At 37.5% G+C, this 24,872-nt stretch overlaps 1 protein-coding gene across 20 annotated transcripts in view; it reads left to right on the top strand.

Annotated features, from left to right (window-relative positions):
* The window catches only part of LOC118280223 (neurofibromin), a 111,419-nt gene that overhangs the window by 75,466 nt on the left and 11,081 nt on the right, over positions 1-24,872 (top strand). For 18 of the 20 annotated variants that reach the window (XM_050701999.1, XM_050702005.1, XM_050702011.1 and 15 more), the window contains 13 exons: positions 2,436-2,576; positions 2,910-2,989; positions 3,504-3,685; positions 4,347-4,459; positions 5,602-5,707; positions 6,610-6,680; positions 11,073-11,150; positions 13,346-13,432; positions 14,036-14,140; positions 19,790-19,919; positions 22,380-22,455; positions 23,022-23,109; positions 23,966-24,064. In XM_050701999.1, the coding sequence (XP_050557956.1) occupies positions 2,436-2,576; positions 2,910-2,989; positions 3,504-3,685; positions 4,347-4,459; positions 5,602-5,707; positions 6,610-6,680; positions 11,073-11,150; positions 13,346-13,432; positions 14,036-14,140; positions 19,790-19,919; positions 22,380-22,455; positions 23,022-23,109; positions 23,966-24,064 (1,356 nt within the window). The remainder of the gene's footprint in view (positions 1-2,435; positions 2,577-2,909; positions 2,990-3,503; positions 3,686-4,346; positions 4,460-5,601; positions 5,708-6,609; positions 6,681-11,072; positions 11,151-13,345; positions 13,433-14,035; positions 14,141-19,789; positions 19,920-22,379; positions 22,456-23,021; positions 23,110-23,965; positions 24,065-24,872) is intronic. The other 2 variants (XM_050702014.1, XM_050702020.1) reach the window with 1 other exon arrangement.

The raw sequence follows: 24,872 nt of genomic DNA on the forward strand, positions 1-24,872 counted from the left end.
AAGCATAGTTGTTGAGGGAACTCCTCAACGGTTTACAGCAACTACCTTGTGTTTGGGCTTGTATAATTTGTATTGATTAGCACTTTGCACCTATCTGAATTATAAGAGGTAATGGATCTATATAGGCTTATACTAAAAATAAATAAATAAAAATATAATACTGCGTTTAATTAAAAACCCGACTTCAGAAAACCAAACATTAAAAACAAAACAAAAGGTAAAAACTAAAAAGCTAAAATTAACTATTATTTATTAGTAATACTATTATTGGCGGATTGATCGTATTTGGAAATAGAAATACCAAAGGTTAGGTTTGAGTTGGCTAACCTAAACCTAACCTAAACCTAACCTAAACCTAACCTAAACCTAACCTAAACCTAACCTAAACCTAACCTAAACCTAACCTAAACCTAACCTAAACCTAACCTAAACCTAACCTAAACCTAACCTAAACCTAACCTAAACCTAACCTAAACCTAACCTAAACCTAACCTAAACCTAACCTAAACCTAACCTAAACCTAACCTAAACCTAACCTAAACCTAACCTAAACCTAACCTAAACCTAACCTAAACCTAACCTAAACCTAACCTAAACCTAACCTAAACCTAACCTAAACCTAACCTAAACCTAACCTAAACCTAACCTAAACCTAACCTAAACCTAACCTAAACCTAACCTAAACCTAACCTAAACCTAACCTAAACCTAACCTAAACCTAACCTAAACCTAACCTAAACCTAACCTAAACCTAACCTAAACCTAACCTAAACCTAACCTAAACCTAACCTAAACCTAACCTAAACCTAACCTAAACCTAACCTAAACCTAACCTAAACCTAACCTAAACCTAACCTAAACCTAACCTAAACCTAACCTAAACCTAACCTAAACCTAACCTAAACCTAACCTAAACCTAACCTAAACCTAACCTAAACCTAACCTAAACCTAACCTAAACCTAACCTAAACCTAACCTAAACCTAACCTAAACCTAACCTAAACCTAACCTAAACCTAACCTAAACCTAACCTAAACCTAACCTAAACCTAACCTAAACCTAACCTAAACCTAACCTAAACCTAACCTAAACCTAACCTAAACCTAACCTAAACCTAACCTAAACCTAACCTAAACCTAACCTAAACCTAACCTAAACCTAACCTAAACCTAACCTAAACCTAACCTAACCTAAACCTAACCTAAACCTAACCTAAACCTAACCTAAACCTAACCTAAACCTAACCTAAACCTAACCTAAACCTAACCTAAACCTAACCTAAACCTAAACCTAACCTAAACCTAACCTAAACCTAAACCTAACCTAACCTAAACCTAACCTAAACCTAACCTAACCTAAACCTAACCTAAACCTAACCTAAACCTAACCTAAACCTAAACCTAACCTAAACCTAACCTAAACCTAACCTAAACCTAACCTAAACCTAATCTAAACCTAACCTAAACCTAACCTAAACCTAACCTAAACCTAACCTAAACCTAACCTAAACCTAACCTAAACCTAAACCTAACCTAAACCTAACCCAACTCAAACCTAACCCAACCCAAACCTAACCCAACCCAAACCTAACCTAACCGTTTTTAATGTTTGGTTTTCTGAGGTCGTTTTTTTAATTTTATTATTTATTTTTCGTATAAGCCTATATAGATCCATTACCTCTAATAATTCAGATAGGTGCAAAGTACTAATCAATACAAATTATACAAGCCCAAACACAAGGTAGTTGCTGTAAACCGTTGAGGAGTTCCCTCAACAACTATGCTTCTTCATCATCAGACCTTACATGACAGTCCCACTCCATCTACATTGGTGTAAAGTTCTCATCAACACAAATTAATCAAGTCCAAACACAGGGTAGTTACTGTTAACCGTTGAGGAGTTCCCTCGACTGTCTGTTGGCTCCATCATCAAATCCACCTCAGACCATTATCAAATTTTATTGTTTCAAAATCTTTATTCAATAACATAATAAACACATTACTCGCCCTTGCAATTTTCGAAAGTTCTCGGTTTCCCTAAGATACCAACATCAGATCCTGACTTAGAAATGGGGCCCATTTCCATCACTTTTTTTGGTCGAGAGGTTATTCTCGGAAGAACTACTGTGTTTATAAGATTAGGATTGGTTCTGACAATTTCATAATGTTCTAAATTATCAGTAGGTAGGCAATACAATGAATAATACTTGGCAGACTGGTAGAGAATGCCATACGTACGTATTGTGTATATATATTAAAGATTAAACAAATAAGTAATAATATATATTTTTTTGTTATTACTTTTATTTTTAATTGATGGTTTTCGAAGACGTTTTTTTGTTGATTTAGTCACAGGCCTCATTTGCTGCCTCTTGTTATGTGGGCTGATCCGCCAATGTTCGTAATTCATCACAAAAGTATATGTATGTTGAACAGGCGTCTCCAATCCACAAGGCGCTATTCTGGGTGGCACTATCAGTTCTACAACTGGACGAGCCGACGCTATACGCCGCTGGACTTGCCTTCATGGAACAAAATCTACACACGCTGGAGTCTCAGGGACAGTTCCAGAGTAAGGTAGGTGTTTGAGAAGGAGTTATTATTTTTATTACTATCGTGAGACACATTTTTTTCATGGAATAAGCTTGTAAACGAGCAGACGGATCACCTGATGGTAAGCAATCGCCGCCGCCCATGGACATTCGTAACACCAGAGGCGTTACAAGTGCGTTGCCGGGGGGCCTTGTGGAGGTTAAGAATTTAAGGGTTGTTAGGGAATCGAGGATAGGAAAGATAGGGAAGGGGGGTAATTGGTCCTTCGGTAATCTCACTCACACAACGCAAGCATTGTTTCACGTCGGTTTTCTGTGCATTAAAATGGAATCTCAACATGGTTTCTGTTGTTCCTAGACGCTGGAACAGGTGATGATGGAAACCAGAGAGCCTCTGGAGTGGCATTTCAAGCAGATGGACCATGCTGTGGGACTCAGGTAAGATTTTTTTTAAGTTATAAGCCGGTAAACCGAGCAGACGGATCAGCTGATGGTAAGCAATCGTCGCCGCCCATGGACACTCGAAACATTAGAAGCGTTACACATGCAACGCACATGCGTTGCCGGCCTTTTGGAGGTTAGGATAAAAATTTTGGTGGGGAATAGGGGATTGAGAAGATAAACACATTGATTAAACATTAATTGCTGTAATGTTGTAAATTTATCTACGCATGTATTTACCTTAAAAGGCTTCATTTGGATTTTCTCACTCTGTATGCAGCTATAACATTTTATGAACGTCTATGTAAGGAATAAACGGGAATGTTACTTTTGCATAACCAATAGCATGATTTATCATTATTTTGTTAGCATCGTCCCAATAGAAAATGGATGTGCGATAATTGCCCTAGTATCGTGTGTTCTCGTTCTAATAGGACGATGCCTTATACCACACCAAGCAACTGCCCAAAATTGGATATGCATATTGATATGATGTTCCTCTCCCCCCCAGTTTCCGGTCGAACTTCCACTTCGCGCTGGTGGGCCACCTGATCAAGGGCTACCGGCACCCGGCCGCCGCCACGGTCTCTCGCACCTGCCGCGTCCTCGTCAAGCTACTGGCACTCGTCGCCAGCCCCCACACCCACCGCGACAAGTTCCACGTCACCCCGCACACCGTCGCCTACCTCACTGGTCAGTCACTCTTTCACTCACTCATTCATTCATTCGTTCACTCACACACTCAGTCATTCATTCGTCCACTGACTCATTCATTTATTCGTTCACTCATTCATTCGTAAACTCACTCACTCATTGATTCGTAAACTCACTCACTCACTCACTCATTCATTCGTTCACTCACTCTCTCTCATTCACTTTCTCATTCATTCGTTTACTGACACACTCTCTCACTCATTCACTCACTCATTAATTTATTCATTCATTTATTCCTCAATAACTCACTCACACACACACACTCATTCAATCACTCACTAACTATCTCAATCACTGACTTACTCACTTACTCATTAATTCACTCACTCATTAATTCACAATATGCATGCTTACTAATTAGCTTATTTAACTAATTATTTCACCCCTTTACACACACATTTACTTGCCATCTAGATTTTTTTATGTAAACAGACTACTTTTATACAGCGTGTTCGAGATCGTTTTTCTGATACATATTATCTGTATACGCAACTCGATTATAACAAACCTACCTTATACAATTAGAATATTATTCATTAAAAAAAAAATCTAAGTACAAAGTAGTTCAATAATTTTATTAAAATATATTTTGTAGAAACTCTCGTGTACTCACAATAAAGGTCCCCTCTTATTCCCTCAGCGTTAGTGTGTGTGAGTGAGGAGGTCCGGTCTCGGTGCCACGTGAAGCACTCCCTACCGAAGTGGCTCCCCGACAACTGCGACCACTACTGTCCTACCGCTGAGTTGCACCAGGTGAGTCTATCTGTCATCTTTCGAAATTAATACTTCTACTATCTTCTATCTAGACCCGTGCGTACCCGGAGCTGCGGACTACCTAGCGGGTTTACCGGGGCTCCGGCTCGACGGGCAGGAGTAGGAACGGGGTGGTTTTTAGTCAGTAAGAGTCTGACACTCCCTCTCGCCTCGCCCAAGAGCGAGAGAAGTCATTGGATGATTTTCCACCCTCAAAAAAAAAAAAAAAAATGACCCGTGCGTACGGCGCGTCATGTTATGTACGCCATCAGACCACCACAGATGGGGCACAGTAGGGCTGATGCCTGATACAGAGCTGCGGACTACGAAGCGAATTTATCGGGTCGAAAAGCAGGAGTAGAAACGGGGTGGTTTTTAGTCAGTAAGAGTCTGACAATCCTTCTTGGCTCGCCCAAAGCAAGAGAAGCGGTTGGATGATTTTTTCCCCTAAAAAAATGCTTAACATTTTATTGCATCTAGTCTAGTGGACGAGGCGAGAACAATGATCCTCATCAGTGAGAGAAACTACTAAGAAAATAATGTAGTTTATTGTGTATGGAAAATCATCCAATCAAAATATTTACATAATCATACAACAGATAGAGATAAAGGTGTAAACACTGGCTTTTGTTCCTCTACCATTAGTACAATTACTATTAGAGAGAATAAAGAGAGAGAGAGAGAGAGAGATTGATGAGTATTAGCGTATCTCTTTTACTTACTTTAATTGATTTTGTCTGGACTTTAAAAGAGACTATGACCTCTGAGTTTATTTCGGCATTTCTTCTCAGAGTAGTCGGATAGGAAATGCCGGCCTCATCTAGTTATTTAAGAGATTGACGTGTAAAAGTGTTATTTTATAACCTATTTGCAAAATAAATATCATTTATCATTTACTAGCTACTTCCGCGCGGTTTCACCCGCACTGCTCGGTTTCTATTGATCGTGGCATGATGATTAATAGCATATAACCTTCCTCGATAAATGCGCTATCCAACACAAAAAGAATTATTGAAATCAGACCAGTAGTTCCTGAGATTAGCGCGTTCAAACAAACAAACAAACAAACAAACAAACAATCAAACAAACAAACTCTTCAGCTTTATAATATTAGTATAGATAGATGTGTCTACGTGTTGCAGTCGTCGATCCTGATCCAGCCGTCGTCGTCGCACAGTTCGTGCCACAGTCGGCGCCAGAAGTCGTGGGACGTCCTCGACCAGGCCGCCATCTCCTCCGCGCATGGAGGTGAGGGGGACCTTACTAATAAGTAATCATCATCACTTACCACCAGGCGAAATAGCGGCCAAACGTCCACCCATGAAATATACAACGTGTAACAAAATACCCATATACATCAAGAAGCCCCGATGAATACAGGTTGAATAGAATCTCTACACAAAGTTTCAGCTTAAAATACGTTTAAAAAAAATTAGTACCAAATACTTGGTATCGCATAGTTCTTGATTTCAAATCATATAAACGTGTCACAACACTACAGGGATCACTCGCTAATATTACGAAACATTTCTTCTGTCAATCCGATCGCCTAGTACCTGTCTACCTAATTTTGATTCGCGCGGCGGCGCGATTGGAAAAATTCATAACTTGGTACCATGAAAATATGAGTTTAAAAAACCCTTCCCGTATCGTTTGTTATGTTGTCTAGTAACCGTACACTTGAAATGTATACCCCCTTTTTGTTACACGTTGTATATAAAAAAGAAATAATAATACATACGCAATTTCTTTATTTATTGAACACCATATGTATATAATTTTAAAACGGAAATTCATTTATTACATATTTACAAATGCACATTAATTCGGCATAATTAATGCCGAGAGGCTTTCTCTACCTGCCAACTGTTTACAGTCTTAAGTTTTTTAAAGTAGTTGTACGTGTTTTTGATCGGATCTCCTATAAGTACTGTAATATATTTTATTTTGGGAAGTTGTGGTGGGTTTGTCCCAATAAAAAATCACAATATAATATTATAGGTTTTAGTATCAACTGATCGTTGTAACATGTAAGTGATCCTGATACATTTTCTAAACTTTTAAACTGCGATAGCCAAGTAGTATGCCATAAGGCAAACTCAACTCCTTTCCTTCTAAATTAAATTCAGTATAATAATACCATTTGTCAGGTAAATCTCCCACTTTACAATCGTCGAGCAGTGGAGGCCACAGTCCGCACCTCGTCACTGTTCCCCATCAGGTAATATCATATACAACTCTATATACTATATAATATTTACTATTTATATATCTTACTTATACAAGTATTATATAAGTAATAAGTATATGAAATTATTGCACCATTACTCTTTAACTAGATAAAAAACATACTATTCTATAAAAATATATTGATACTAGTTTCTACCAACGACTTTGCCTTTTTCTGTGGGATAAAAAGTAAGGTAATTGGGCCTCTGGTAACCTCACTCATACAACGTAACACAACAAAAGTTGTTTCACGTCGGTGTAGTGCTCGGCCGTGGCATCACTCCGGTCGAGCCGACCCATTCGTGCCGAAGTATGGCTCTTCCACACATAAGTAATTTTAAAAAATGACTAACGTCTATGTATCCTTGTATAAAAACTTTCTCATTTAAAGTATGATTAGCTGTGTACCCAACCGTTATTTTTTTTAGTTAAATGCCTTTTACCAAATTCTACTAAATTCTACCAAATTTAGTAGAATTTTGAATTGAATTAAACTCGACCCAAAAAATTAAATTATAATACCTGGATTCTTCACAAAGAGTAGTGGTGCAATAAATTCAATAGAGATTGTTATGTCGGTGTTTAGTATAGGTATGGCAGGCAATGATATCATTTTATTATTTACTTAATTACCACTTCTGATATGGGAAAGTACAACTACAGTTTTTTTTTAAATTGTTATGTTATCGGCTTACGTAACTGTTTGACGAGGAACTCGACTATTTCAAGCCATGCTAGAGGTTCAGATTCATGAGCAGCATTTCGCGCCTATTGCGCCCTCTGCCTGGAATCAACAATTTTTTTTATACGGAACGAACATTTTTTTATATCTAAACTGTGCTATTATAACTACCTACCCTACCTACCTAGTGCGCTGTAGCATGGTGCGGGTGACAGTTGCCTGTATGACGTTGACGTCTCTCATTAGGGATGGACATCAGAATTTTTTTTTATCGCTGTCGATACTCGCAGCATACATTTAATTCTCTTTAATTTTGTTATTAAATGTGTGTGTTATTTAGTTGTGCAGTGTAACTACGTGTATATACTTGTCAAAATAAATATTTTATGACCGAGCCCTGAGGTGTTTCAGAGTTTCAGTTTTACAGAACCGTGAAGAAAACAAGTGTATATTAGATTGTATTGTATCACTACTCACTACATAGTATAAAACAAAGTCGCTTTTTCTGTCATGTTGTATGTCCCTATGAACGCTTAAATCTTTAAAACTACGCAACGGATTTTGATGCGTTTTTTTTTAATAGATAGAGTAACTCATGAGGAAGGTTTTTATGTATAATACAGGTATAATATATCACCATTGCACCCATGCGAAGCTGGGGCGGGTCGCTAGTATATTACTAAAGTAACCACGATCTTTCAGTTTAAGTAGTACCATTGGCCACCACGCATTACCAAAGGCGCCGGAAATGTCTAGAAAAATGCCTACTACATACATATTTGTGCTCAGATAAAGTCACTGTGGTTCGGGCATTTTCGTTTTTTATTCTAAAAAAACATCGACTACCATCCATCGTAGCAGTACATCTCATCACTAAACACAACTATGGCGTTACGTTATACGCATATCACTTTATTTTTCATTCCATTCGATTTTATTTAAAGACTAGAACATTCCGGTTGCTTTTAATTTAATTAACTACACTTCCAAATGATTTAACATAATACGAATGTGGTACAGCTAAAATACTAAGGCATAATTTTTAAATCGCAGCAACTTTCAAGAGTGATACGAAACGTTACTGAATCTGTCAGCCGCACCATGCTACAGCGCACTAGGTATAAACTGAGTACTTAAGCTTAGTACGAGTTTGTTTTACGTTTAATGAGATCGAAACGAAAGCGCGTTCGGAGCTCCGATTGGTTGGTTCTGCTTCCCCGACGGAGCAACTCTTTGTGTGATCCACAAATTGCTTTTCGAGTCTGAAAGAAAAAAAAATACTTGGCCCAGCCTCAAATTCCAGGTAAAACTAAACACGAGTACAACTTTTTCACTAAATTGTTCAACGAGGTATCTCAACTGATTTCCAGTCACGCCGGGGCTCATAAACATCGTTAGACTTTCCCAATCAGATGTGTTGTTAGCTTTCTAAGCATTTGTTTGGAACGAATGACGAGCTTTTGTGTAACAGTGACATTTATATCATGAAACAATTGAATATTTCATGTAAAACTATGGAAATATTTTGCGAAAATGTCTTTGGTTACTTGTAGTTCATTAGCAAATAAGATTGCATTTATTTCACAATATATGGACGTTATTGGGAGTTGTGTTATAAGTTGTTCCTTATTATAGGGGTTGAGTAATGAAAGGGTTGTTGAGGAATCCGGATTAGGAAGGGGAGTAGTTGGGAGTCTGGTAACCTCACTCACTCAACGCAAGCATTATTTGACGCCGGTATTCTGTGAGGCCGTGGTATCAATCCGGTCGAACTGGCCTATTCGTGCCGAAGCATGGCTCTCCCACACTTAAGTTATTTATAATAATATTGATAACTCTTAATATGTACCTACTTATAGTATTTCCTCAAGGAATTTGAAACTGAGATTCCTTTGTTAAGCAATAGAATAAAAGACATTCAAATGATGAGGTAAATCAATAATTATGAGGACATTCTTGAGACATTTTCATAAATATTTTCATCTTTTAGCTCTGGTATAGAATGATCAATTCAAAAATTTCGCTCAGTGAAATAAATAGACAAGACTTATACACCCTACTCCAAAGCAGGTATCTTAAAAATATTGGTTACTCACCATCCTCAAATTATGTGAATACAAATATCAGATTCCGTGGATAAAATACTTGTTGTTCACTATATTATTTGGTATCATATGTCGTATAAAAGGCAATTGAATTATCTTTAAAATAATAGCATTTTGTTGTATATTATGTATTTTTTTAAGTAAAGAGAGTTCTTCAAAATGATACAAAACACTAGTTGTTTTTGAAGTTAAAATAAAGTGCTGTTATTTCATCAGTTGTTGATGATGATGATGATGATGGCTTGGTCATTACTATACCAGAGTTATACTACTCAATATGTCAACCGTACTATATTGGATCATGCAATCATTGTGTACTAGTCAGTAATTAGCTACTACTACGTCTTGTACTCTTTTATAATTTCTTTCTATAATGGCGGATTGAAGAGGTCTACATACATACATACATTTATACACACATACAAACATATATAGGGTGGCTGGTAATTAGTGAACGATATTTAAACACGTGATTGTACTCATGATTACACACAACTTTCGCAAAGAAACTTTTTTCGTATACTCATTAGTTTTATTTTTATAACAATGAGAAAACAACAATATATCGAGCGCTGTGCTTTCGCATGATCAGCTGTTAGCAGCGAGGCGCCCACGCCCGCGTTATTTGAAGACTAGTAGGTATTTCGGAATTTGACGCGCGTGTGCTAATGAAATTTTGTTGTTTAATTGTTATATTATCCTCACAACATGTCTCCCATTGTGAAAGACGGGACAAAAAGTCTCACTTAATCATACAATACAGATAAAATAAAATGTTGTCAATAAGCTTACAACTTAATAAAACCCACTGTTAAGGTACTGAATCGTATCTACTACTAATAGTAGTTACAGAACAGTAGAGCTCAACTCTTCATAAAATATTACAATATGAATAATTCAGAAATATATTACTCAAAATCAAAATCAAATCATTTATTTTAATTAAACCATAAATAGGTACTTTTGAAGTGTTAACAAATAAAGAAGTAAATAATAGTCTGCCAGTCCGTCTATCAGTGAAGCTAGAAGCTCGTTCCAAAGTGTAGCTTCGAATAGAGAAGAACGAGAAAGAAACTTCAATCATTACTCTTTTAAAAAATACGCGTTTACTTAAACAACTCAACAAATAAAGTATCATGAATGAATGATATTACAAAATTACTGCCACAAACACAACCATATAAAAACAATTATTAACAACGAAACAACCGTTATTCAATAACTAGTTACATGTAATCCGTTATCCCCTCTTCAACCCGCCCTCAACTAATTCTACTTATCTTCCAGTTAGTCCACGTACGTACTCATATCACTGTTGTCTTTTACACGCTCCTGTTGGATTTGGTTACATTTTATCGTTTGTATTACTTATTCACCATAACCCGCATCGCTGTAACGCGTTATAACCGTTTTCCGCCAAAAATAACGCTTTTATAACACATTAAAAACACGATTATAACGCAACATATCACTTCAAAATGACAATTATTTACGTTTAATGTTTTACAACTGGTTTTTTTAACTAAACAACGGTTGTTTGTAACGTAAATGATTGTGATGTCGTATCAATATGCTTTGCACTGCTTTTATTTAATAGACATCAGCTAGAATGCTTTTTAAAACGCAGAGGTCGTTCTCTGTGCCTACTTCTAAAGACACGATCGGCCCTCCAAGAGTAACGTGTTATCCTACCGTTATTGTTTTGTAACTAGTTTAACGTTTTGCGATAACTAGTTATCGTTATTTTGACATGAAGTTAGCGGTTATCGCTTTGTGTATTTTCCTAATATTTTTAACTTAAAATATGCTGAAAATGGTTATCGCAGAATAGTTACTTTTACCCTTAATTCAAATGGAATTTTAACCCTTTTTATGACTATGAAATAGATGCCCATTAGTTTTCCGAAACCCCGGTTAATTTAAACCTTTAGTTCAAAATTGAAACCTGCATGGTTTACCCTTATGATTGGCTATTCAAACTGACTATTTAGTAAACATTAACTTTGTTAAAATTGTGAGAAGGTTACAATTTTTTATATGTTATATGTATTTTTATAATAACTATCGTAAGACATACTAAATTAACTAAAAATCAGGCTTACTCACGTATATGAATGAAGAAAAGCTCTATTAGTTTCGAGTCACGAAGAGGACTCGACGCGCCTTTTATCTCCGTCGGGGTAGACAGAGGTGCACATTACGGCACATAATGCGGCTATACAATTTACACCAACTATTCACCAATTATGTTATAAGTCCCATGTAATAGAAGGTACACACCGTGCTAATACTGAGAAATTTTCGTACAACCAAAAAAGTCCGGTAATACTTTGTTCGACCCGGCAAACCCGAGACCTCTTGTCAGGCAGTCGCACTTGCGACCACTCGACCAACGAGGCAGTTGTTCTTTATAGTCTGTTACAAAAATACAGTATGAGTAATGATCACACATTAACAATGTATAGGCCTTCTCACAATTTTGATATGAACAAAATTATAAACTAACAAAATATACCTGGTACTCTTAAACTATTATAAAACGATAAATAAATTTACTGACGTCTCATCATCAGTATAAAAACGTTGAGGCAACAAAATGTTCTACAATTAAACTTAAAAAGGTATTCTAAAAGTATCTGCCACGGCTTTAATGGGAGGTAGTGTTGTGTTTGAAGATTACAATAGTAAATATTAATTATTGATAGTTTTTGTTTTCATACAAACCAGTCTTCGTATCAGTTTGTTCTGAAAGAGCTATATCTTTCACTGTCTATCGTTATTGCTATCAATTGTTTTTATTGACGAAGCGACGCATCGTGCGTATTTATGAACCACGTTATGCAGAGTAGAGTCAATGTTTATTTAACTTCTTTATGTTCTCAAATTGTATACCTGGTCCGGGGTACGAAATTTCTTCACTATTGTAATCTTCAAACACAACACTACCTCCCATGAAAGCCGTGGCAGATACATTTAGAACACCTTATATGATGTTATGCTAAAAGAGGTCATATATGCACAGCAATCCACGCCTACTTTATTAACAATCGTCTTTTGCAATACTTGACACTATTATTTTAATATTTTTTAATAAAAATGGCGTAAAATTCAGCAAAATAGAAACAAAAATAGAACAAGAAATATTTTATCAAACTTACTACTACACACTAAAGCACCCAATAGTGCACTTACAATTAACAAGAATCGAACCTCAACCTAGCGAAACACTACCACAAAACCACTGAATAACACAGCGTGCTTCTAGAACTAGCAATTAAAAAAAATTAAAAATTCAACTCAAAATATGTACAGATACATATATAGATAAATAAAAACACTAGATTTTTAAAAACAATACCTAGATAATGCTTTGGAATTTTTGTCCTATTGTATTTTTATTGTGTCCCCCTTCCCCCTCAAATGTCCAAAATGTGTGTCGTTTGTACGTGGTTTCGAAGTTTCATTTGTCACCCCTCACAAAAGAAAGAAGAAGGAGGGAAACCTTCAAAAGACGCCTAGCTCTTTAGGGAGAAAGACTAGGGGGTATGGAATTTTTACCTAACTAAAACCACCCGGTGGCCACTCTGAACACCTGTTAGTAGATCTCTCTAGTCCTCTTAATAGACCTATCGCCTCGCCCAAGGCGGGAGAATGGAGTGGATGATTGTCCTCCCTTAAAAAAAACTATAGCCAAGAAGCACTCCACTTACACAAAATAAAATGTTTGTTAAAATTGTATCATACACTACCTATAAATTATCACCTATCTTATAAAAAAAAACTTCGAAATCACTCCACTTAAATGTCCCCTACACCTAAATGTGTCATCGTTTACCAGTATATATGGTAATATCTTCACGCTATATACAGGACAGCGAAGGCAGAGCACATAGCATGCAGCACGGTCCTACTGGAGAGTCGGCGAGGGAGCAAGGAGATGGTGATAGCGGGTTTGATGTAAGTTTTAGTTAAAATATTAAATACCCAATCACCAATCCCCAATCCCCAATCCCCGATCACCAATCCCCATCCACCATCACCCATCCCCCATCCCCCAACCCCCATCTCCAATACCCAACCCCCAAACCCCAATCCCCAATCTCCAAATCTTCAATACCTAAAAAGTTTGAGCTATTTATCCATGGGCAAAGCTGATTGTATATTCATCACACTAAGCCATAAACATACATAGGTAAAGAATTGTTGCATTTGGCGATCCATAGTCTCTGCCTACCCCATGGGAGACAAGAGTCGGCGCGTCGCGTTCTGCGTGCGCCTCAAAGAGCCATCAGACCACCACAGATGGGGCCCAGTAAGGCTGATGCCTAATCCGGAGCTGCGGACTACCTAGCGGGTTTACCGGGGCTCCGGCTCGACGGGCAGGAGAAGGAACGGGGTGGTTTTTAGTCAGTAAGAGTCTGACGCTCCCTCTCGCCTCGCCCAAGGCGGGAGAAGTCATTGGATGATTTTCCACCCTCAAAAAAAAAAAATGGGAGACAAGAGTGAGGTTATGTTTGTATGTAATTATACCATAGAAAAACCCTATGTTCTACGTTACAGATGGTCGAGGACGATGGCCGCGGCTCTCCCGGCAGCACTGAGGACACGGAGCGACCGTCGTCCACTAAATCCGGAGACAGCGACTACCCTGAGACTTCAACTAAGGTATTACGCATTTATTTATAAAATAGACTTTTAGGCTTTTAAACGGACCCCCCTTCCCAATCCCCGTTTCCCCAACAATCCATAAATTCCTAACCCCCAAAAGGCCGACAACGCACTTGTAACGACTTTGGTGTTTCGGGTGTCCACAGCGGCGAGGATTGCTTACTATCAGGGGCCTTAGTCTACTATTAGCTGGCAAACGGGCAGTTTGATCACCTGGGGCCTTAGTCTGCTATTACAATTGTGTCGGAATGGTCGATCACTGAGTAGTGCGAGAGGGACGGAGCTATACAACCTACATAGCATAAAATAAAATATTATACCATAAAAAAATCATCACTAACTTTCAAATCCCGTTAAAAGATTTTTAACATGATTTTTACAACATAATTTTCTCCTGAGACGTGTACGCTTTTATGAATCGTATCTAACGGTACTTTTCTATCAAAGATGTGCTATCCTACGTTGCTGTCGATGCGTTTAGCTTCCACCAATCATCTTCATTGATACACGTAGCTTAGCCCTGGCGAAAACGGGTTCAGCTAAGATCGAATTTATATATGGAAAGATGTGTGCTATGGATGTCTTCTCTACTATCGATACATCACATCTTACATAGCTTAATATCAGTGGAAACGATCACATAGTTTCACAGCTTAGCTATTACATCTTCGTAACATGGCTACATAGCACATTTCTGGTGGAAAAGCACCCAAGCAATACTAACTATTTTATTTCTTGACTAGCTACTTCCGTGCGGTTTCACCCGCTCTATTTTGCTCCTATTAATCATAGCGTGATGTTTTATAGCTCATAGCCTTCCTCGATAAATGCACTATCCAACACAAAAAGAATTATTCAAATCGGACCAGTAGTTCTGGAGATTAGCGCGTTCAAACAAACAAACTCTTCAGTTTTATAATTAATTAGATCGGACTAACTTACCTGTGACGTCCGATCCTCAATTGTGTAGGTAGCATCATCCTCGCTAATTATACTTGTAGTACGCACTTATTAGGGCACGCTGTCACAATATTTAAAGATGAACACATTCATAAAAAATATTTATACTCTGTGGTCATCTCTTACCACACTGGCAACATCATTTACTTCAAAGCATACCTGCAACACAACTCAAACAGGGCAAAAATAAACAGGTTCCATGTTTATAATCCGGGAAGGGTAGGGACTTAGCGAGGATGATGCTACCTACACAATTGAGGATCGGACGTCACAGGTAAGTTAGTCCGATCTAATTAATTGTATAGGTAGCATCATCCTCGCTAATTATACTTGTAGCTGTTCAAAGAAAGAGTTGTGTTGATAAACAACACTGTTTAAATATTTGAACATTGTTGTACCTACTTAAACAAGACATATATGGTATAATAAAATCAATGTCCCGAGTACTGTTAGGTACAAGAAGAAAATTAAGTAAGCAAAACTAAATTAAATTATGTTTAGAATCTCTCAAGATGTACCTAAACCATTAAAACATTTCTATAACTAGTGCTACAACCACTCGTGGTTTGCACCATTTTTATGAACCAAAAATACTTCTAGTATCAGAAAAACTTATACCTACATTATTTAGTAGGTATTTTACCAATATTAATTGAAGAGATCTAGGTATTCGTTAGTATATGTATCAAACGCTTTAAAATTGATTATGAATAACTAGTGGCGCCACTTATTGTGTGCATTACCTATGAACAATAATTTTATGTTTAAATAAATCCAGTCTATTATGAAAATCTAAGATCTTTCATAAGATAGGTACTTATTAAGAATTATCAAATATTCTATACTTAGTTTAAAATGTTTAAGTTCCCAATTTTCAGTAAAACTATAATCTGATCATAAATCACACATCATTAGCTACAGAGCTTATTGCAACCAATATCAAGATTGTTGACAATGGATCTATTATAAGAACAACCAAAGAAGACGGATTGACTGACCAGACAGTTGCATTATTTAAATGATTCCAATACAGATGCATCCATTTGAGACTTTAGCAGTAGATACATGTCCACTGCCTAGACATGTATTCACTTCAAACTATAGAAAACATATTGTTAAGTTTACTCTTCATCAGCTTTAAACCTAACAATAGTCATTTCACTGACATTCAAAATTTGCATTGTCCCTGCTAATAGCAGCAAGCTTTTGTTTCATAAGATTTACTTTGTTAACAATAAAATTGACTTCCAACATTTTTGAATGTTTTTAGTCAAATCCAAATAACTTATGACAGATTTGTCCCAGGACAATTAAAAATTATTCTTAATAAAAATAGTAGGTACTAAAGTAAAGTTCTAGTTCATTAGGATTTTCATTTTCATTCATGCTATCAATATTGATATAGTTTGAATTATATATGTGATAGTTAACAGTCCTAAACTATACTTAAGCTATGATTTCATAATTAATAAATAATTTATATTTATTTGTTGAATATATCTTATCTATCTGGACTTGTGTGTACCATATAATAAAAACAATGGTAGGTACATAAAGTGAATTAACATTCAAATGGTAATATTCTCTGCCAGTCACCCTTAGGGTTTAAATAACAATGGTACATATTATGTATTTTAGAATAATAATGGAGTGTGGGATACACTTCATATTAAGGTTTCTCTGGCCTTAATTTGAATACACTTCTAAAAAACCATGTTAATAATTATCTATCTGATAGTATTGAAAAAATATCTATGATAAGCCATCATTAAATTTAGAAGTAAAAATATCACATGATATACTTATGCTGTAAAAGAGTGTATGTCAAAAGTGATCCAAGGTAAAATCATATTAGCGTTTTATTTCATTTAACAATATGAAATACCAACATTATTCCCATAAAATGGAGTAGTAAGTACTCCTTTTCTTAGGAAAACATTCCTGATAATATAATAACAATCAGTGTGTATTCTTGTGTAAAGATGATAAAGATGATGGACTCCTGGGAGTTCTACCCTTGAGTTGCACCATGGGTATCACATCACTCAGGAACCCAGTTAGCTGTTCTTTACCCCTCCCCCCCCCTTTTTGTCTCTTGGTACTAAAAAGGGAGAAAGGGATATACAAAATAGTCCTGTACTGAACAATGAAGGCATCAGTGAAGTAGACATCAGGGTCAGAAAGCTATGATATTTATATATTTCGGCCTCTTGTACTTGTTTTCTCATGTATGTATACGTATGTAGTATGATACGCAAAGTAAATTAGAAGGCGAACTTTGAATCAAATTCGAGCTCAGAGACTAGGATCTGAGTTTATTTTGGTATTTCTACTTGGAGTAGTCAGTAGGAAATACCGACCTTATCTAGCTTTAATAAAATGAAAACAAGTAACCATGCAATGTGTTAAAATAAACAATCATTACCAAGAATCTATTATTTTACTGCATTACCAATATGGAATACAAAAAAAATTATAGTTTTTGTATTCCGTGACTGCCACCAACAAGTGATTCACAATTACATTATGCTATCTTCCGATATCATATTTTACATTGATTTGATTCCAAGTACCAAATTTGGAAACTGGAAATCTCGTATCAAATATTTATTTATTCAATTACTGTGTAATGTACATACATTTCAAATATTAGAACCATAGGGTAACATCAACCGTAACTTATGTTTTATTACAGTTGTAGATGTAAATATTAGTTATAAATAGAACTTGACATCAGCCATGGAGACCTCTCAGGTCAAAACCGTTTTTATTTTAAAATGTAAATATTTATTTATTTTCTTGGTCTCAATATTGGAGAAAATCTTAAAATACCATGTGTCAAGTTGTTTTTGGTAAAACAAACGTAACTGACATCTGACGTTTCCAATGTAAGTAAATATGTCAACAAAAAACATAAACATTGTTTACGAAGAATCTTTGCTCTGCGTAATAGTTACAATTTGGACCTTGTAATTTCCATTATTATTATCCCAGGCCATTGATTGGTGGTTTTCCATGATATATATATTATGGTAAAACCAGCCAAGTTCTATAACTGGATATGCCAAACATACAATGTTAAACTTAAAGTTGAACCGAATCAAAATTCTTGATAAATTCCACCTTTCTATGTGGTAGTTTTATAGACAAATGTCTAAAGCATAAACGATTACCTTTTTCAGTATTAGTAAGTAATACTTACCAAGTTTACAAGGATACTTTTGTACAGTACCGTAGTATTAAAGTATAGACATTGCTTATATTCTCGAAAGGCAAAGAATATCAACATAGCAGCATGTAGCCAGCAATATACAATGTGTATGGCATGGCCCCTCTTTAGGAAAACAAATGGTGCTGTAATGTCATATTGAATAAAAATCTCCAGAATAGAAAACATAATTCTTTGTTATCATGTGTTTTATCCTCGCTCACACCTATGAAAATACACTTCAATGCATGAGTTTAGGACCAGTTCATAGATCTGTAGTTAAAATAATAAGTAATCGCATAATAGTAATGCTCTTTAGGAATTATGCATAATTGCCTAAAGTACTACTTGATCCGGGATGTAAGATACTGGCAAAAAATCATTTATCGACAGGTACGCATGGTACTGCGGCACCTTAGCTTTAATAATTTTCCTTCAGGAGTAAAATTATTTTGCTTTTATGAGTATCTTGTGGTATATTTGTCGGAACAGGAATATCATTGAAGGTAATCCATACCTATAAACCAACTAAGTATGGTTGGGGGACTTATAGTCAAACTCCATAGTTCAGACAATTAATGTGATTTACCTGTGAAAGCGAAGATCTGGACCACAGCAACATGAGTAATACTGGAAGTTCTACAGAGGATTCCTCGGAGTTGTTGATCTTAATGTTTTAAACCCAGTTCAGTTTGGGCTTCTACTCACTCACGCACCATACTTGATATGGACTTTTCTTGGATGTGGTGACAGGCTTAAGTAATAAATTGTTATATTGGGTTGTTCTCCAATTTACATTCAGACTAACATTATATTTAAAAAATATACTATATATGTATATGTAACACTCCCTTTTATGTTCTGAAATTTGACCTTTATGTCTATACTAAGGGGTCCCATGTTATTAGGTTCTCATGGAACAATCTACATGATGTGTCTGACTGTATTATAAAGTACCATAATAGGTATGTTAAATACTTAAGCCGGCAGTAGCTATTGCTCCTAGGATCATTTAATATTTATGATCCAATAGGATTAATATTTACAATCCCATTTCCATTCCGTAAAGCCCTTGGTTCCTTGTTTATTTTAAAAAAGTTGGGAGGAATTAGATTATACTATAATCTAATTAGATTATAGTAGAGGGCAATTAAGCTTAACCTCTCGTTTGCGGGTATATGAGACAACAATAGAATACACATTGTGTCTTGCACTGATGTTAGCTTCACAACATAATTTTATAGAAAATTTCTCAGGTACGAAGTGACAGCTCGTGCACAAAATAGCACAATGATGTTGCCAGTGTGGTAAGAGATGACCACAGAGTATAAATATTTTTTATGAATGTGTTCATCTTTAAATATTGTGACAGCGTGCCCTAATAAGTGCGTACTACAAGTATAATTAGCGAGGATGATGCTACCTATACAATATTAGTATATTAGTATAGATTTAACCAAGCCCTCCTAACTCCACAGCAAGCGTCCACAGACAAAGACACCAGCAGCCCGGAGAGTAACAGTCTGCTGGACCCGTCAGTACTGGGGGACTTCACGACGCAAGCACTCGTACTCACCGTGCTAGCAACGCTCGTCAAGTATACCACAGGTACGTGGCATTTCTTTATCGTTCTCTCTCTCTCTCCCTCTCTCTCTCTCTCTCTCCCTCTCCCTCTCTCTCTCTCTCTCTCTCTCTCTCTCTCTCTCTCTCTCTCTCTCTCTCTCTCTCTCTCTCCCTCTCTCTCTCCTCTCTCTCTCTCTCTCTCTCTCTCTCTCTCTCTCTCTCTCTCTCTCTCTCTCTCTCTCTCTCTCTCTCTCTCTCTCTCTCTCTCTCTCTCTCTCTCTCTCTCTCTCTCTCTCTCTCCTCTCTCTCTCTCTCTCTCTCTCTCTCTCTCTCTCTCTCTCTCCTCTCTCTCTCTCTCTCTCTCTCTCTCTCTCTCTCTCCCTCTCTCTCTCTCTCTCTCTCTCTCTCTCTCTCTCCCTCTCTCTCTCTCTCCCTCTCTCCCTCTCTCTCTCTCTCTCCCTCTCTCTCTCTCTCTCCCTCTATCTCTCTCTCCCTCTCTCTCTCTCTCCCTCTCTCTCTCTCTCCCTCTCTCTCTCTCTCTCCCTCTCTCTCTCTCTCTCCCTCTCTCTCTCTCTCTCTCCCTCTCTCTCTCTCTCCCTCTCTCTCTCTCTCTCTTCCTCTCTCTATCCTATCCAGTAACTGAATCCGTAACAAATTTTTTAAAATGAATCAATATCTCATTGATTAATTATAGCATATAATCAAGCATGATTGGAAATAGTAAAATTATTACCAAAATATAACACCTCTGCATATTCCATTTGAAACTATATGCCATCATTATATACGTTACTTACCAAATACCTCGCCAGTATAGCGATGTCATCCCACATCATGTGTTGTTCCAGCATGGCGGTCGGCGAGTGGCAGGTTTTGTCTACCACCTGGAATTATATTAAAAATGCTATGTTCATTTGATTTTTTAAAACGTTGCCTTACACTAGGATTTCCCCCTGTGTCGTGGGTGCGTTTACAAACATACAAGTTCACATATACATGAAACCCGAAACAACAATTTGTGGATCACACAAAGAGTTGCTCCGTGCGGGCATCGGACCAGCTACGCGTTACGCGACAGCTTTTTTTATATATAGGGTGACTGGTAAATTAGTAAACGATATTTAAACATGTGATTGTACTCATGATTACAAACAACTTTCCTAAAGAAACTTTATTTGTATAATCATTAGTTTTATTTTTATCACAATAACAAAAGGAGAACACAGGAGGGGTTATAGCAGTAGGTCCAATAGGCCGAACTGCTAAGGAGTGGGATTCCTTGCCAGAGTCTGTGATTCCCAAAGGGTATAATAACCTGGGTGATTTCAAGGCTTGAGTAAATAGGTTGCTTATGGGTACCTATTTACTCAGGCCTTAGACGGGCTCCATCGTAGGCCGCATCATCACTTACCACCATGCAACATAGTGGACAAACGTCAACCCATTACACAAATAAGGCTCCGGTTCAAAGCGAGAATAGGAACGGGGTGGTTTTTAGTCAGTAAGAGTCTGATACTCGCACTCGCCTTACCCAAAGCGTAAGAAGTCAGTGTAAGTCACTATACCGACTCTTGCGGTGTCACAGGTGCCTACTAAGGGCCCATATTGACAGAGAGCAGTACCCTTAGTACGAGTTTGATTGGTTGGTTTATTTGAGCCGGCCAATCAGAGCGCCGAACGCGTTCTCGTTTCGATTACTTTAAACGTAAAGCAAACTCATACTAAGGTACAGACTGCAGTACTCCCTGATAAACCTGAACCTTTTAAATTGACTGCACGGTTGGCGCGGTGGCTGGGCAACTGGCTGCCGTGCAACGTGTAGAGGGTTCGATTACCGCACGGAGCAATTCTTTGTGTGATCCACAAATTGTTGTTTCGGGTCTGGGTGTCATGTGCATGTGAACTTGTATGTTTGTAAACGCACCCACGACACAGGAGAAAATACTAGTGTGGGGCATGGTTTAAAAAAAAATGTGATCTCCAACCCGCCTGCCAAGTATTCAGATTACAGAATTGATGTACAGTGAAACTTGGTTAAGTGGGACCTGGATAAGTGAGAAACCTCCACAAATGGAACTCATACTGAGGTCCCTACCCATTGGCACTGAATTACCTCTATTAGTGGGACAAACAACCCTCTATATCTGGGATTCGTTCTTTCGATTTATCATCTTAGTTACCTCTATAACTGAGACAGCAAGTGAATTTTAATGCATAAACCTCAGTAACTGAGACAACATCGTTTTGTTTGTTGGCTTACTTATTCTTATTCATTTATAATGTGCACATAACACATTGTTTTATTTAAAAATCCGCCTCTTTATGTGAAATAACCCGTATGTTCACCTCCATTAATGGAACCCTCTGTAAATGAGACAAATGTTTATTTATACTTGGTTATCTGAGACACTGGGTTAGTGGAATACCTCTATAAGTGATACCAATGTGAAGGTCCCTTGATGTCTCACTTAACGAGGTTTCACTGTATTTGTGTGGTGGTTACAGATGAGGACGAGATAAGAATACTATATCAGTACTTGGCGGAGGGATCCGTCGTGTTCCCGAAAGTGTTCCCAGTTATGTAAGTACATAGCTAATAGGTTCTGTATTTTTATGTTTCACTGCCTAGCAAGGGGTCTCGGTATCGATTTCTGGGTTTTTTTTATGAAACAAGCCGGTAATCGAGCAGACGTATTACCTGATGGTAAGCAATCGCCGCCGACACTTGAAACACCAGAGGCGTAAGGGAATTGGGCCTCCGGTAACCTCACTCACACAACGAAACACAACGCAAGCGTTGTTTCACGTCGGTTTTCTGTGAGGCCGTTGTATCACTCCGGTCGAGCCGGCCCAGCAGTGCCGAAGCATGGCTCTCCCACACTTGGGTCGGGCAAAGCATTGGCATTTTTCGGCTTTTCCAAAAATTTCTCAGTAGTAGCGCGAAGTCTGGAACCGGCTGGACCAGTATGTGGTAATAGGATCACCCCCATGGGATCACAATGGGATCACATGGGACTTATAAAGTTATAACACAAATGGTGAAAAGAGGGAGTAAATTGAATTGGAAATTATGACAAGGTCTCGAATTCGATTCTAACGTCATTTCAAAAACGAATACTGTAACAATTGCATTGTTTACCCCCATAGTCACAGTCTACTGGACATGAAGATCAACCACGTGTTGATGCACTGCCACGACCAACTTATACTGAGCGCCGTACAGAGCATCATACAGGTAATTGTAATATCACTTATTATCTATTATCTATTATTCTATTATCTATATTGTGGCGACACATTGACAGATGACAGAAGTCGCACATAGACTATCGACGAGCAAATCAACGGATGACGTCATAAATATCCTGCATCGCACATATGAAGTTTACATGCGAATTAACACGGATAGAAAATCCCAACGAACAACAGTTGGGCAGAAAGCCCGCCAGGCTGATCACCTCGCCTGGTCGGAGGATCCTCCTTTTCTTAGGGAACTTTACTCTCTGTTCCTTAAAATATATATAAAAATCAATTGCTATTCGTTAGTCTCGCTAAAACTTGAGAACGGCTGGACCGATTTATCAGATTTTGGTCTTGAATGATTTGTGGAAGTCTAGGGAAAGTTTAAAATCTTGGTGGTGGTACGAAGTTTGCCGGGTCAGCTAGTTTATTTATAACTTTCATAAAAATAATCTCTCTTATAGTACACAATAATATCTTTGCCACCGCTTCTCTTCTCGTGGGTGTGACATACCCGACTAAGAGACTACGTATTTAGCAGAGACCGGACAGCAGTAGTCTCTGATAATAAAAAATATTAACAAGTTCGACTGCCGAACAAAGGGTCTCGGGTCCGATGCCCGGGTCGAGCAAGGTATTACCTACTGGGCTTTTTTTAGTTTTTCGAAAACTTCTCAGTAGTAGCACGGAGTCTGGAATTATGCCTTGTATATGGCAATAGGCTCACCCTCTATTACATGAGACTTATAACACAAATGGTGAAAAGTGGGTGTACATTGTAATGTTTACCTCTGCCTACCTCTTCAGGGATAAAAGGCGTGACGTTGCGACTAAAATACGATGTGTTTCAGAATATGATAGCGAGCGAGGACGCGAGCCAACAACAGCTGCACTACATGCAGAGCTGTGGCTTCGGCGGGCTCTGGAGATTCGCGGGACCGTTCACTAAGGTAAGTACTAGTAGATAGTCTCTACCACAATAGGCTTTTTTTTTTTTTTGAGGGGGGAAAATCATCCAATGACTTCTCCCGCCTTGGGTGAGGCGGGAGGGAGTGTCAGACTCTTACTGACTAAAAACCACCCCGTTCCTTCTCCTGCTTTGAGCCGGAGCCCCGGTAACCTTTAACGTTGTCCGCAGCTCCGGACAATAGGCTACTTTCCTACTAGTCAAATTCAATACTTTTTTCGAAACGTCAAAAACGATATTTTCTATGAACTTTGTATGAAATAGTGCGTTATGACGTCATAAGTTTTTGATGTCAAATAGCAGACTTATTTCTAGAAATTTAGCTAGAAAAAATCGAAAATTAAATAGTTCATCAAATTTATGAATGAGAGTGTGATTATTTTTTAATATTTTATTGTATTGAAAAGTTGTAATAATTTATTTTTGACCGAGGATAGTACCCAATTGTTTATTTATTTTATTCTATGTACACCATTCACACCAGCCGCTCCCACGCGGTGTCACCAGCTCTTATATGGGGTGACTGGTATGCTCATCATTACAAACAACTTTCCCAAAGAAACTTTTTTGTATACTCATTAGTTTTATTTTTTAACCCCCGACGCATGAATACGGACTGCACACCGCCGCGCCGCTATATTTCTATTTTCTGTGTTATAGTTAAGTACTTAAACATCAATTTACTTTAATGTTAACACCAAGCATGTGATACTTATGAACAAATCGTAGAGAAGTAAGAAATAATTAGGAGCGGTCCCCCAACGCGACGTATTTTTTTAGAATTATTAGTA

Source organism: Spodoptera frugiperda, chromosome 21 (genome assembly GCF_023101765.2).
Source record: "Spodoptera frugiperda isolate SF20-4 chromosome 21, AGI-APGP_CSIRO_Sfru_2.0, whole genome shotgun sequence".
NCBI lineage: Eukaryota > Metazoa > Arthropoda > Insecta > Lepidoptera > Noctuidae > Spodoptera > Spodoptera frugiperda.